Source organism: Danio rerio, chromosome 12 (genome assembly GCF_049306965.1).
Source record: "Danio rerio strain Tuebingen ecotype United States chromosome 12, GRCz12tu, whole genome shotgun sequence".
NCBI classification, from domain to species: domain Eukaryota; kingdom Metazoa; phylum Chordata; class Actinopteri; order Cypriniformes; family Danionidae; genus Danio; species Danio rerio.
This window is the reverse complement of record NC_133187.1, coordinates 35,956,627-35,969,609: the sequence shown is the minus strand read 5'-3', so window position 1 is coordinate 35,969,609 and position 12,983 is coordinate 35,956,627. Positions and strand designations below refer to the sequence as shown.

Below are 12,983 nucleotides of genomic sequence, written 5' to 3'. Positions count from 1 at the left end.
CTTTTAAGATATATATTTTTTTTTTTTCTGAGTGAAATGTGTTGAAAAAAATCTTCTCTCCGATTAACAAAAATTGGGGGGAAAATAAACGGGGGTTAATATTCAATGTGTGTGTGTGTGTGTGTGTGTGTATGTATGTATATATATATATATATATATATATATATATATATATATATATATATATATATATATATATATATATATATATATATATATATATATATATATATATATATATATATGGTTAATCTCATGGCATTTTCTCAATTTACTTTGAATCTGGATATTTGATGGAAATAGACGCCATCTATTGGCCATTTAGCGATAGCACAAAATTTAGGACCAAACCAATCCTACACAAACCAATGCATCACTTATTCTGCATTAACAAATCTGACCACATCAGTAGGTTTATATATTTTTAGTAAACGAAATAACATGTAATTATTCCAATACGGACATCTTATTTGGAAAATAATTTAAACCCAATCAGTTTGTTAGCATAAGCCCACTCCAGACGTGGACAGAAAAGTAGGCCACCACCACCACCAGTAACCCTGGTTGAACCTAAAAATGGATTTTAATATGTGTGGTCGCTGTAAACAGTCCTCTGGATTTGCAGCTTGCAAGTAAACCCCAAAATGCACAGACAGCAAAAAGTCTGAAAGGAAAAACAAAAAAAAAAACAAAGCTCCCTTTAGACTGTATCTAAGTGGAGCAGCAGAGCGTCTAGGAGGAGTCGACATCTCTGACCGACAGCAGAAAAGAGGTAAACTGAGGACAGACTCAGAGGTTTCCTGTGCAGCTTCGCTCTTTCCTGGATGTGACACTTTGCCACGTCTGCAGCTGTAATAACTGGTAATGAGAGATATATCCTATACACTCATAACTGTCCACACAAATACAGTCAGCGGATAAAATCATCCTTTTACCAGCTTCACTGCTGCTTATGTTTGTTCATTGGCAGGCAGATGAAAAACTAGCATTTAAATCTGTGCATGATAAAAGTTTGATGTTTGGATCGCTCTGATTCATTACACAGCCAATGGGAATTCTACTTTAGCCATTGCTTTTCATTCAAAACAACTAATAATGTTCAATAGTGCGTAAAAAGTCAATTCACTCACCCTTATGTTGTTCCAATGAGGTTTTGTTTAATACATAATTAAAGTTACATTTAAGGAGGTTTTTGTGCCTAAAGAAACTGTTCATAAAGAACCCCAAAAATTAATCCGATAAAAAGGGTGCTGAGGCGACACAGTGGCTCAGTGGTTAGCACTGTTGCCTCACAACAAGAAGGTCGCTGGGCCCGGCTGGGTCAAATGGCATTTCTGTGTGGATTTCTCCCTTTGTTGGCTGGTGCTCCTGTTTTCTCCTCAGTCCAAAGACATGCGCTATAGCTGAATTGAATAAACTAAACTGGCTATAGTGTATGAGTGTGTGTGTGAATGTGAGTGTGTATGTTTCCCAGTACTGAGTTACTCCTCTGCATAACATATATGCTGGATAAGTTGGTGGTTCATTTCACTGTGGCGACCCTTGATATATAAAGTTACTAAGGTGATGGAAAATGAATAAATGGATGAAAATGGGTGTTTAATACCAGACTTCTGAAGACAACATATATGGCTATAGATTTTTTGCCTTTACTAAAATGAAAAACAACATTCACAAATTAACATTAATTTCTGATTGGTTATCAACATTAATTTGTGAATGTTTATTTTTTTAAACATAAATAAAAATTTTTTTTATCAAATTAGAGAAATTTCTGTTCTTCTTTAAAACTTTAAGAACAGAAATCTCTTTAATCTGTTAAAACATCTACAACATTTTCATTTTGGGGTGTTTAAACCCATTAATGGGGTGTAGTGTTATTTTCACCTCCAATGACTTCAAAATTTCATTACAATATTTGTGTGTTCAATATATTTGTTCTGCAGAAAATAAAGAAATAAGAATAAGTTAATCATGCCATTTCCTTTGGCTTAGTCCCTTATTTATCAGAGGTCGTCACAGCAGAATAAACCGGCAACTATTCTAGCTTATGTTTTGCATAGCGAATACCCTTTCGGTCACAACCCAGTACTGGGAAACACCCATACACTCTCATTCACTATGGTCAATTTTTTTTTTTACCAAATTCAATTGTAGCGCATGTCTGTGGACTTGTGGGGGAAACCGGAGCATCCGGAAAAAACCCACGCGAACACGGTGAGAACATGCAAACTCCACATAGAAATGCCAACTGGCCCAGCCGAAGTTTTAACCAGTGACCTTCTTGTTGTGAGGCGACAGTGCTAACCACTGAGTCACCATGCATCCCAAGAGTATCATGTTAGAATTAAAATATATGTAAAATATTTGTACATTCGCAGTTCTGTATTTTGTGATTCATGATTTTGTTGTTTATTTTCACTCATTTATTTATGCTTGTGTATTGCATTATGGGACCTTGATCTTTCTTCCAACTTTTAAAAAAAGTGACTTTTATTAACATTTTAATAGTTTAAAGTGATATATTGCCTGGGCTGGTGTTGTATAATACAGTATATTTTCTGTTATTTATATGTTTACTATTTTACTTATTTCTCTATATAACATTTCTTATACATTATATTATTTCAAAAAACATCGATTGAAATCACTTTGTTAAACTGTAGGGTTGATTTCTCAACATGAGCAGAGATCAAGGTCCCATAATGCAATTCACAAGCATAAATAAATAGTAAACTCTAATTAACAGATTTTTTTCCAGTGTACAATCCCTATAATATTTACAATTTATCTTTTTTTTTTAGATTGTATTGACTTTTATATTGTAATGGCTGGGCAAGATGTGCTACAGACATGACAATACATAAATTAAACCACTGAAATCCTAATTAATTCAATTTAACTAATAAAATAAATTCACTGCTAGTGTTGTCACGGTACTGGAATTCGATACCAATCAATAGTGAAATTTTAAAAACGTCCATTTCCTGCTAACATTTGAGCACTGTTGAGCACGTTCTTAAACACAGCTGATTTGCCATTGTATTCATGTGCTCAACAGAAATGACTGTGATGGGCTGCGAAGGTCATTAGTTCACCAAACTCACCTCTGTTTATTGAGAGTAAACACAGATACAGGGACACTGGAGCATTTTAGATCAGTGAAGAACTATCAATCCATCAGCAGATTGCTCATATGCCAGATTTTAAACAGACCAGCTGATCTACGCGGCTTTAAAACACTCTAATGTCCCTATATCTGTAGTTACACAAAGCTGCTATTAGCAATTATCTGTTACTTAGTCAATCTTAAAGCACCAAACAAAAGGTCAGTCAGGCTATATACACACTGTAGCCTTGGCTTATTTCAAGGTCTGTCAGACTAATCTGAAAGGTAACACTTGTACTCCACACAGCCACCTCCATCAAAACCACAAAAAATGTGCAACAACCTAAAGCTCATTATGTCACTAACGATTTTCAACGGACAAATGTGCAGTCATGTCTTATTTGACTCAAGTTGTTATGAAAATGACTCAAAGTACAGCCCTGAGAGTGTGAATTTAAGGTGGGTGTGGAGCATTTAGTTCCTGCTGCTCATGAAATTATTGTTCCATTGTCTTCACAACAACAGCTCAAACTTGAGGAAAAGTGCTTCCTACAGACTTCCAGAGCTTAAAACCTAGTGTGCAGGAACCAAAAGGAGTTTCTCGCAGTAATGGCATAAAAGAAACATTTAAAGGGGACTTATAATGCCCATATTTACTAGATGTATAATAAATCTCTGATGTCCCTAAAGTGTGCATGTGAGGTTTTAGCTCAAAATACACCACAAGTAACGTTCTATAACTCTTCGAAACTGCCCCCTTTAGGCTTTGATCCAAATTGTGCCATTTTAGTGACTGTTGAAATACTGTGAAAAATTCCTTGCTCTGTTAAACATAATTTGGGAAATATTTATTTAAAAACAAATTCACAGGAGGGCGAATACTTTTGACTTCATCTGTATATTGTTTTGAATAATCGTGATTACAATTATTCACCCTCCTGTCACGATTATGATTTTCCCATAATTGAGCAGTCCTACTTTCCCCTTCTGATGACACGTACAAAGGGAGAAAGCAATCAAAGTGCTTCTGCAGACTGTTTTTATCAAGTGTGATTTGAAAATAAAGAATTAATCATTTTTTACTATTAGAAGCTGGTTATATTCACACACTGTTGCCACATAACTGTGTTTAAACCCCATATAAAACTGATTTTGCATAATAGGTCTCCTCTAATGAAAATTAACTATTTAATTCTTCAAAGTTCTTAGCAGAATCAAAGTTTGAAGAATACTTTTATAATATATATATATATATATATATATATATATATATATATATATATATATATATATATATATATATATATATATATATATATTCTTTTTTTTTTTGCACTGTAAAAAAATCATTTCTGCGTCAAAAAGCCTTCGTGCATGTTAGAGGTTCGTTGAGCCATCATTCAGCGCCAAAAATAACCCTTATTTTTAATAAAGTACTTTTGACTGCTTTTAAACAGGTGTCACTTCACCAAGTGTACGTTTCACTCTTGCACAAAAACAGACATTTAACCACTCTCTGCACGCTCTATTTGTGGTATGTCTGTTGTTTTCACACAGGATATCCTGTAACATCATTTCTGCTACTCTGACATTATTGAAAAAAGCAAGGAAAAATACAAAAAAAGTCACAGTGAGCATCACAAGCATTTCTGTGTTTAATTCTTAAAACTTCACAAAATAAAGCCAAGGCAACCTTAATTTTCATAAATAAACAAACAGCATCCCAATGAATGAGATTAAATTTTTGCTATTTAAAAAAAAAACAACAACAACAACAACATTCATTCTGAAAATACTTCTTATATGACGCATTTAAACAACATGCACAATATTCAGCTTTACAAATAAAAATAAAGAAGTTGCACACAAAACAGTGGGTCTACCAAGGGAAAGTAATAACTGTCTTGTCAACATGGAGACCGACTAACAAACTGTCAGTAGCATGCAAGTGTTTGCTTTACTATTCATCATCGACCTGTACGTTTGTCCTCAGTTTTAATAAAACGTTATAAGATGTCATCAAAACCGACACTGTACATTCTATGAATAAGTCAGTTTTTCATTATACTGCACTTTGACACGCCGGTGTCGGTGTAAAAACGATCCAGTCATATGCAACTTTAACACCATAAAACTTACCGTAATTGTCCGCCTCCATACTGCAGCGGTATTTCACACTGATGATCTTCCTCCACTTTACACACTCAACATCACTGTCTGTCGCGCTGTTTTGCTGTTCTTTTTTTCCCTCTTCCAGGTTACTTTTCTCACGGTGAACTAAACACAGAGGCCGTGTCTAAAGAACCTAATGAGTCGACTACATAGACAGCATATCTTGAGTGCTAAAACCTTCCTCAAAATACAGCCTATGCAGGGCGTTGATACATAATAACGTACACATCTGTTACTTAGCGTTAGTATCATTGAATGCTAAGCACCGTTTGATTCGCTTTATTATTCTTGTCACCATTTGATAGGTCGATTTTTAGTAAATTCTCCGTCTTATCCGGTCGACAGTTTTAATTCTGTCCAGCAGGAGTCTCCCCAACCTCTTGAGAGACTGAAAAGAGGGCCCTTTTTCCATTCACACGCAGCCTCACATGAAAATATACTATACTTTGTTTTAACCAATCTATAGTGTGTTATGCTGCATACTGTAGACAATTTACAACACCATGTTAATGAATGCTGCAGTCTACTGTAATATTAACTAGTGAACTAAAAAAGTAATAAACTCTGTAGTATACTTACGGTTTTACTGCATTAAACCTATAATATAACGTTAATGTATATAGTTGCAGAAAAATAAGAACAGTATTAGGGTGTTTATAATTGTTATATTAGAACAGCAATATTACCACAACAGATTAATTTAACTATATATACTATGGCTCAAAAACACTAAATTATCTACTATAAATCACTAAAGCATTTTTTTTATGTGGGTCTGCATAAAATTTTCGCATTCTGGGGTCATTTGTTCCCAGATGTGATTAGCACTGTTGACTCACAGCAAGACGGTCGCTGTGTTTGCCCCGGCTGGATCAGTTGGCATTTCTGTGTGAAGTTTGCATGTTCTCCCCGTTTTGCTTTATCCCAGTTTTCCCCACAGTCCAAAGACATGCGCTATAGGTGAATTAGATGAACTATGTTGGCCATAGATGGGTTGCAGCTGGAAGGGCGTCCGCTGCGTAAAACAAATGGTGGATAAGTTGGCAGTTCATTCCGCTGTGGCAATCCCAGATTAATAAAGGGGCTAAGTCGAAAAGAAAATAAATGAATGAATGAAGTTGGCCGTAGTGTATGAGTGTGAATGACTCTATGGATGTTTCCCTGTACTGGGTTGCAGCTTAAAGGGCATCCAAAGAATAATAAATAAAGGGACTAATAAAGGGACTAAAGGGACAATGCCAAAGAAAATTTAATGATTAAATGAAGAAAAGTTTAGACTACATAAATAGTTACTATATAATTACCATATTATTACTGTCTTTGTGTTTCAAAAATACCACCATTGTAAGATGAGAGTTAAACAACCCAAATGACTGAAACATAATTCTTCAGAAACTTTTATTTAAATAAAATATTCAAATAAAATGATCTTCTGTATGCATTTCCAACTATGCTTTAGTTTTTACTACAGTAAACCGGTGTATAATGTACTGTATAGTTGTAGAAATATTGGATTTATATTTGGATTTATATCTATATTTGAACTGCCAAAACAGATTAATTCAACTACTTTACTATATCGTGGTTCACAAACACTATAGTATTTACTATAAATTACTATAATATGTTTTCATGTGGGTCTGCATTTGATTCTCACATTTTGGGGTCATTTGTTTCCAAAAAAAAAACTCTTGAATTAAAACGTATTATTTTAAAATATTTAGACTGCATAAAAAGCTACTATATAATTACTGTCTTTGTCATTTTGAAATGAACCTGATTGCATTATGAAAGTTAAACAGCCTATACACTGTAAACCCTGGTGTTGTCTTTACTAAAACGATCAAGTAAAGTTGACTGAACATTACTTAAAATTTGCATTTGCTATTTGGTCCTGTCACTTAAAAATATGAGTTAGTTTAACGAATGTAAATGCATAAACTTACGATTTCAAGTGTAGTAAGCTCAAAATCATAATTAATCCTTTGAAAAAAATTGTCATTTTCAATACAGTACAATTCTAATTTGTGCAATGTTTTAGTGCATGGTCTTTTTTAAATCAGAAAACAAACAGCTTCAGACATAATTATTCACCATAATAGGAATAAATGGCTGTTTATAAATGCAGCATTTTAAAACCACGAAGATAAGTCGGTTGCAACATAGGCTCATTCTGAAAACATAACCCTGAATACGTTTCTGAAGAATGTGAATTATGTAGCCAGAGCTACACATGGCTGCATTTCAAGTTCCTTTTCTCTCTTACCAACTGAGAGCTTACCTTCATATGGACGGCTTTTCCACTGTTACCAGTTTTTCCAAAAGCCCGACATATACAGTACGTTGGCTGACTTGAGACGCAGAGCAGAGTTGACCATGAAAATGGGGTTTGAGTCCAGTAAGACACAAACAGAAGCCAAAAAAATAAAATGAACAAGTAAATAACAAGGTGAGAATGTGGTAAAATCTGAAAATTTGGCAAAAATCAGGGGGCTTTTCTTTTTCTGGATTGCTTTTGAAAACACTGCAGTTGGGCTTAGGGAAGAGGGGGGGGGTATGGGGGGTCGATCATTTGGTCAGTCAGTAAATCAGTCAGTTGACAGCAGCCTCTAGTGGATTTATGTGAGAACAGCAGGTGTGAATGGCACTCATGAGAGAAATTTGAGATTGAAAAAAGTGTACACAGCGGCCTCTGGTGAAATTGCGAAAACAAAAACTGAAAAAAAACATGGGCCGTATTTTGCTTTCTTCAGACATTTATATAAGGGGAGAAAATCAGAATGGTCCTAGATTGGTCGATTTATCAGCGGATCGCGCTTATGTCAGCTCATAGACAGACCAGCTGATCTTCACGGCTTTAAAATGCTCCAGTGTCCATGTATCTGTGTTCATACTCAGTCAACAGTGGTGAGTTAGCTGAACTGAACAATTTAAGTATAATCTACAAAACCGGCAAGTTAAATAAACTTCAATATGCACGTTTTGGGAGACTTCATTACTCATTTAAATTGAGGCAACATGTTTACTCAATTCATTTAGTTCAGTCAACTTATTAGAGTTTTCAGCGCTGAGTTTGGTAAGCTGAACTATTTAGGTATAATCTACAAAACTGGCAAGTTAAATGAATAAAAATCAATTGAATTGAGGCAACTCAGTTAATTTAGTTCAGTTAACTTATTTTCAGTGTAAATAATTTACATGATTTTCAGTAGGTTTCATTTAAATAAAATTATCTACTGTTTGCATTTGTAAAGTGAGGAAAAATGATGCTGTTATCAGCCAACAGAAACCATAAATACAATACCATTTTTTACAGTCATTTACAAACATAACATTATGTTGGTGTCATTTAAAAACATGTAATTTCTCCTGCACATTTTTTTTCATAAGCATATAATTTTGCTCCCTAGATAGTAGTTACCTGTTCCTCATAAACTATTGCCAGGATGCTACATCTAAATGCAGGATTCCCTCTTGATATAAATTAAAGACATTTTCACATTCAATATTCACACTCAATGTTCCGCTCCTCTGCTTTTTTTCTCATCTTTTGTTTGTGTGCACCCTCTCCACTATTAATCACTATTGGACATTGTTCAATGACTGACAGCAGCAGTAACTGTTATTCCAAACTGCAACACACTTAGACCAGACACAAATCTCACTATGCTCCTAAGAAAGTTTCTGTCGTATTATAGAAAAGGCCTCTAAATTATTATGTAAAATCTTCTCTAAATATGTAGATTAGTTTACATTTAGCATTGTTTATACTCTACATTGTTCATCTCAAGAAAGTTGGTGTTGCATTCTATAGTGTTTTTTTCCAAGGAAAAAAAAACACACACGCTTTCTGGGCACCACATACACATTTTTGACATAGTTCCCCGGTTAAGTACTACCACAGACACTAAATTGCTTTTGTCTGTGCCGCACACTGTCAAACACGCGACGGCAGACCAAGACACAAAGTTTCTATCCTACACACACACACACACACACACACACAATCAATATGAAGACTAGTCCACTAGTCTTGGATCTGAAGCTGCTGATTAGAGTGGGCCTTAAAGGGCACCTATTAATAAGTTTAAAATAAGTTTCTGATGTGCTGAATGTGTATGTTTTAGATCAAATTACCCTAATAATGTTTTATAACTTTTTGAACCAGGCAACATGGTGGCTCAGTGGTTAAACAGTCGCCTCACAGCAAGAAGGTCACTGGTTAAAGTCCCAGCTGGGTCAGTTGGCATTTCTCTGTGGAGTTTGTATGTTCTCCCCGTGTTGGCGTAAGTTTCCTCCGGGGGTTCCGGTTTCCCCCACAGTCCAAAGACATGCTCTATAGGTGAATTGAATAAACATGATTGGCCGTAGTGTTTGTGTGTGTGTTTGAATGTGTGTGTATGGATGTTTCTTAGTACTGTGTTGCAGGTGGCATCAGGGCATCAGCTGCGTAAAACATATGCTGGATAAGTTGGCGGTTCATTCTAGCCCCTGATGAGTAAAGACACTAAGCTGAAGGAAAATGAATGAATGAATGAATGAATGAATGAATGAATGAATAAATGAATGAACTTTTTGAACCATATGCTTTGATCCAAATTGTGCCATTTTGGTGACTGTCTCTTTAAATTCAAATAAGATTGTGCTCCCAGCCCTCTTTTCAAAAGAGGGTGGAGCTACAAATGCCTGTGCTTTAGCAAAGCAGCAGATTCAAAACAGGACTAAGGTTAACTGTGAAAAACTGACAATGTGAAAAGAAGTGGCACAGAAGAAAGCAGTGTATGGAGACTACAGTATTTAGTCGTGTATCCTAAAACTTGTCAATTATAATGTCTTTCAGTTGCTGACATTATGACAAAGTTTTTTTTTTTACTTTTATTAATGCATTTACCCCTTTCTGCTTTACTTAAAACTCAACTTCATAAAACAAAATCCCATTTAAAAATAAAATTTAATTAAATTTTCTTTTTCATTCTTTTATAACCTGTTTTAACACGTTAATCTGTTTTTATTTGTTTTTATTCATTATTATTATTTTTTATATACTTGTCTTTTTTATTCTTGTTTATGTAAAGCACTTTAAATTGCCACTGTGTAGGAAATGTGCTATATAAATAAACTTTCCTTGCCTTGCCTAAATTTATAAAACCACAATCTGATAATTATCAAGTATAATCCCACTGGAATTATTGTAATTGAATTTATTTGATTTACAACCTATGATTACTCAATGCAGTCTATGTAAAAGCTTTATGTTTGCCTAATAAATTACTTTCATTTGTATAAACTACTTTCATATTTTAAAAATGGGTCAATACTTCTTGCTGCAATGTTGCATCAATAGTGATATATGTTCATGTTTTTTGACAAAATTCAGTCACAAACGTTTGTGAGTTACTGTATGTATTGCAAATTTTTTGTCACTAATTTATCTTCACTGACAAAGAGTTAAATTTAGTGATCAACCGATACATTGCCAATGCTGATATATATAAGACTATATTTGGTATTTTTTAAATGTAGGCATCAGACGGTAAATTTCTTAGTTTAGCTGATATACAGGGTAGCTATATTGAATGACATTGAGTCTTTCATGGGCTATATTTTTTCGATAGTCTACAGAACAAACCATCATTATACAATAACTTGCCTAATTACCCTATCCTGCCTAGTTAACCTAATTAACCTAGTTAAGCCTTTAAATATCACTTTAAACTGTATAGTAGTGTCTTGAAAAATATCTAGTCAAATATTATTTACTGTCATCATTCATTCATTCATTTTCTTTTCGGCTTAGTCCCTTTATAAATCAGGGGTCATCACAGCGGAATGAACCGCCAACCTATCCAGCACATGTTTTGAGCAGCGGATGCCCTTCCAGCTGCAACCCTTCTCTGGGAAACATCCATACACATTCATTTACACTCATACACTAGGGACAATTTAGCCTACCCAATTGACCTGTACCACATGTCTTTAAAACTGTGGGGGAAACCGAAGCACCCAGAGGAAACCCACGTGAACACGCGGAGAACATGCAAACTTCACAAAGAAACGCCATCTGAACCAGCCGAGGCTCAAACCAGCAACCTTCTTGCTTTGAGGTGACAGCACTACCTACTGTGCCACTGCGTCGCCTACTGTCATCATGGCAAAGATAAAATAAATCCGTTATTAGAAATGAGTCATTAAAACTATTATGTTTAGAAATGTGTTGTTCTCTCTGTTAAACAGAAATTGGAGAACAAATAAACAAGGGGGCTAATAATTCAGGGAGGCTAATAATTCTGACTTTAACTGTACATACAGTATATGTATACTCATGAAAGACTTAATCTATATATATAAACATAAATATAAATATATACACATATATAACCATGTGTATATACTGTACACATGATACCCACTGTCTTTAAAGTATGAATATGATTACTTGGTCAAACTTTACAATAAGGTTCATAAGTTTATGCATTTCATAAAATGAACTACATATTAACAATACTTGTACGGCATTAACTAATCATAATTCAACATTTACTAATGCATTATTAACATCCAGGTTATTGCTTGTTAACAATAGTTAATGCACTGTGAGTTAACATGAACCAACAACGAACAACTGTATTTTCCTTAACTAACAATAACTAACATGAACAAATACTTTAATAAATGTAATTACTTTAATGCATAAACTAAAATCAATACATTAAATAACATTAACTAATACAACCATATTAAAAATACTAATTTCTTTAAACATGCACTGTAAACGATTTCTTGTTAAATTAACAGTAAGTTACTGGCAACAATTATCCAGTAGCTGCTGTATTTCATAAAACAGTAACATTACTGTAATACTAATTACTTTAGTATTAGATTTACTGTAAAATGTAATACATCATTTTACTGTTTTCTTTTTATACTGTAACACCAATTACAGTAGTAATACACATACTGCAAAACTGAAAACAGTATTTCACTGTACATTTTTACCATGCAGAACTACGGTATTTTAACGTTACTTTCATTATTACTGTATAGTATTTTACAGTTATTAAATGTTATTTTATTGTATTTAACAGTGCTACTTTATAATGAGCAAAAAAAGTTCAAAAATTGCACAAATGTTATTTTAACTGTTCAAGAAATACAAGAAAAATAAAGAAACTAAAACTTTAACTTCACAATAAAAGTTTATTGTGTAAACCCTACTGAAACAGTAGCAATTATTCAATATAACACAGCAACAGAACACTAATGAAAAATTGATCAGTAAAACCAGTCAACAATTAATGCATCAAAAAGTATGCACAATTTTAAAAACAGATGAAAATACTGCTACAAGACACGAAATGATGAAGGCCAAATGATGTTGTGGAAAAGGGACAGTGAAAAAGGGCAGGAGCACTTCTGATGATCCTGCAAAAACGACAAGCAAAATCAATCACTGAAGTAAAAACTAATCATGCCTCAAATTATTTCATTCATTCAGAAACCAAACACCGCACTGCTGTTTTATATATATAAAACACTGTTTTTTATCGTTTTTGTTGGCAAAATACAGATTGTTGTCTATTTACAATTACACTAACGTTAATGGGGAAAAGATCAGTCAACTCAACACTAGTCAAGTGTCCACACAGGTATGTAAAAAATAAAGTCTCATCTTAACTTATTGTCTGACTCTGTTTAGCTTGAA

The 12,983-nt window shown here is 34.0% G+C and overlaps 1 protein-coding gene across 2 annotated transcripts in view; it reads right to left on the bottom strand.

Annotated features, from left to right (window-relative positions):
• The window catches only part of cyth1b (cytohesin 1b), a 195,023-nt gene that overhangs the window by 135,931 nt on the left and 46,109 nt on the right, over nt 1-12,983 (bottom strand). Inside the window, exon 1 of one of the 2 annotated variants that reach the window (XM_068224522.2) lies at nt 5,249-5,388. The exons of the other annotated variant lie outside the window; for it this stretch is intronic. Coding sequence (XP_068080623.1) covers nt 5,249-5,267 — 19 coding nt within the window. The 5' untranslated portion in view covers nt 5,268-5,388. Of the gene's footprint in view, nt 1-5,248; nt 5,389-12,983 lie in introns of those variants that run through there. 2 annotated transcript variants of the gene reach the window in all.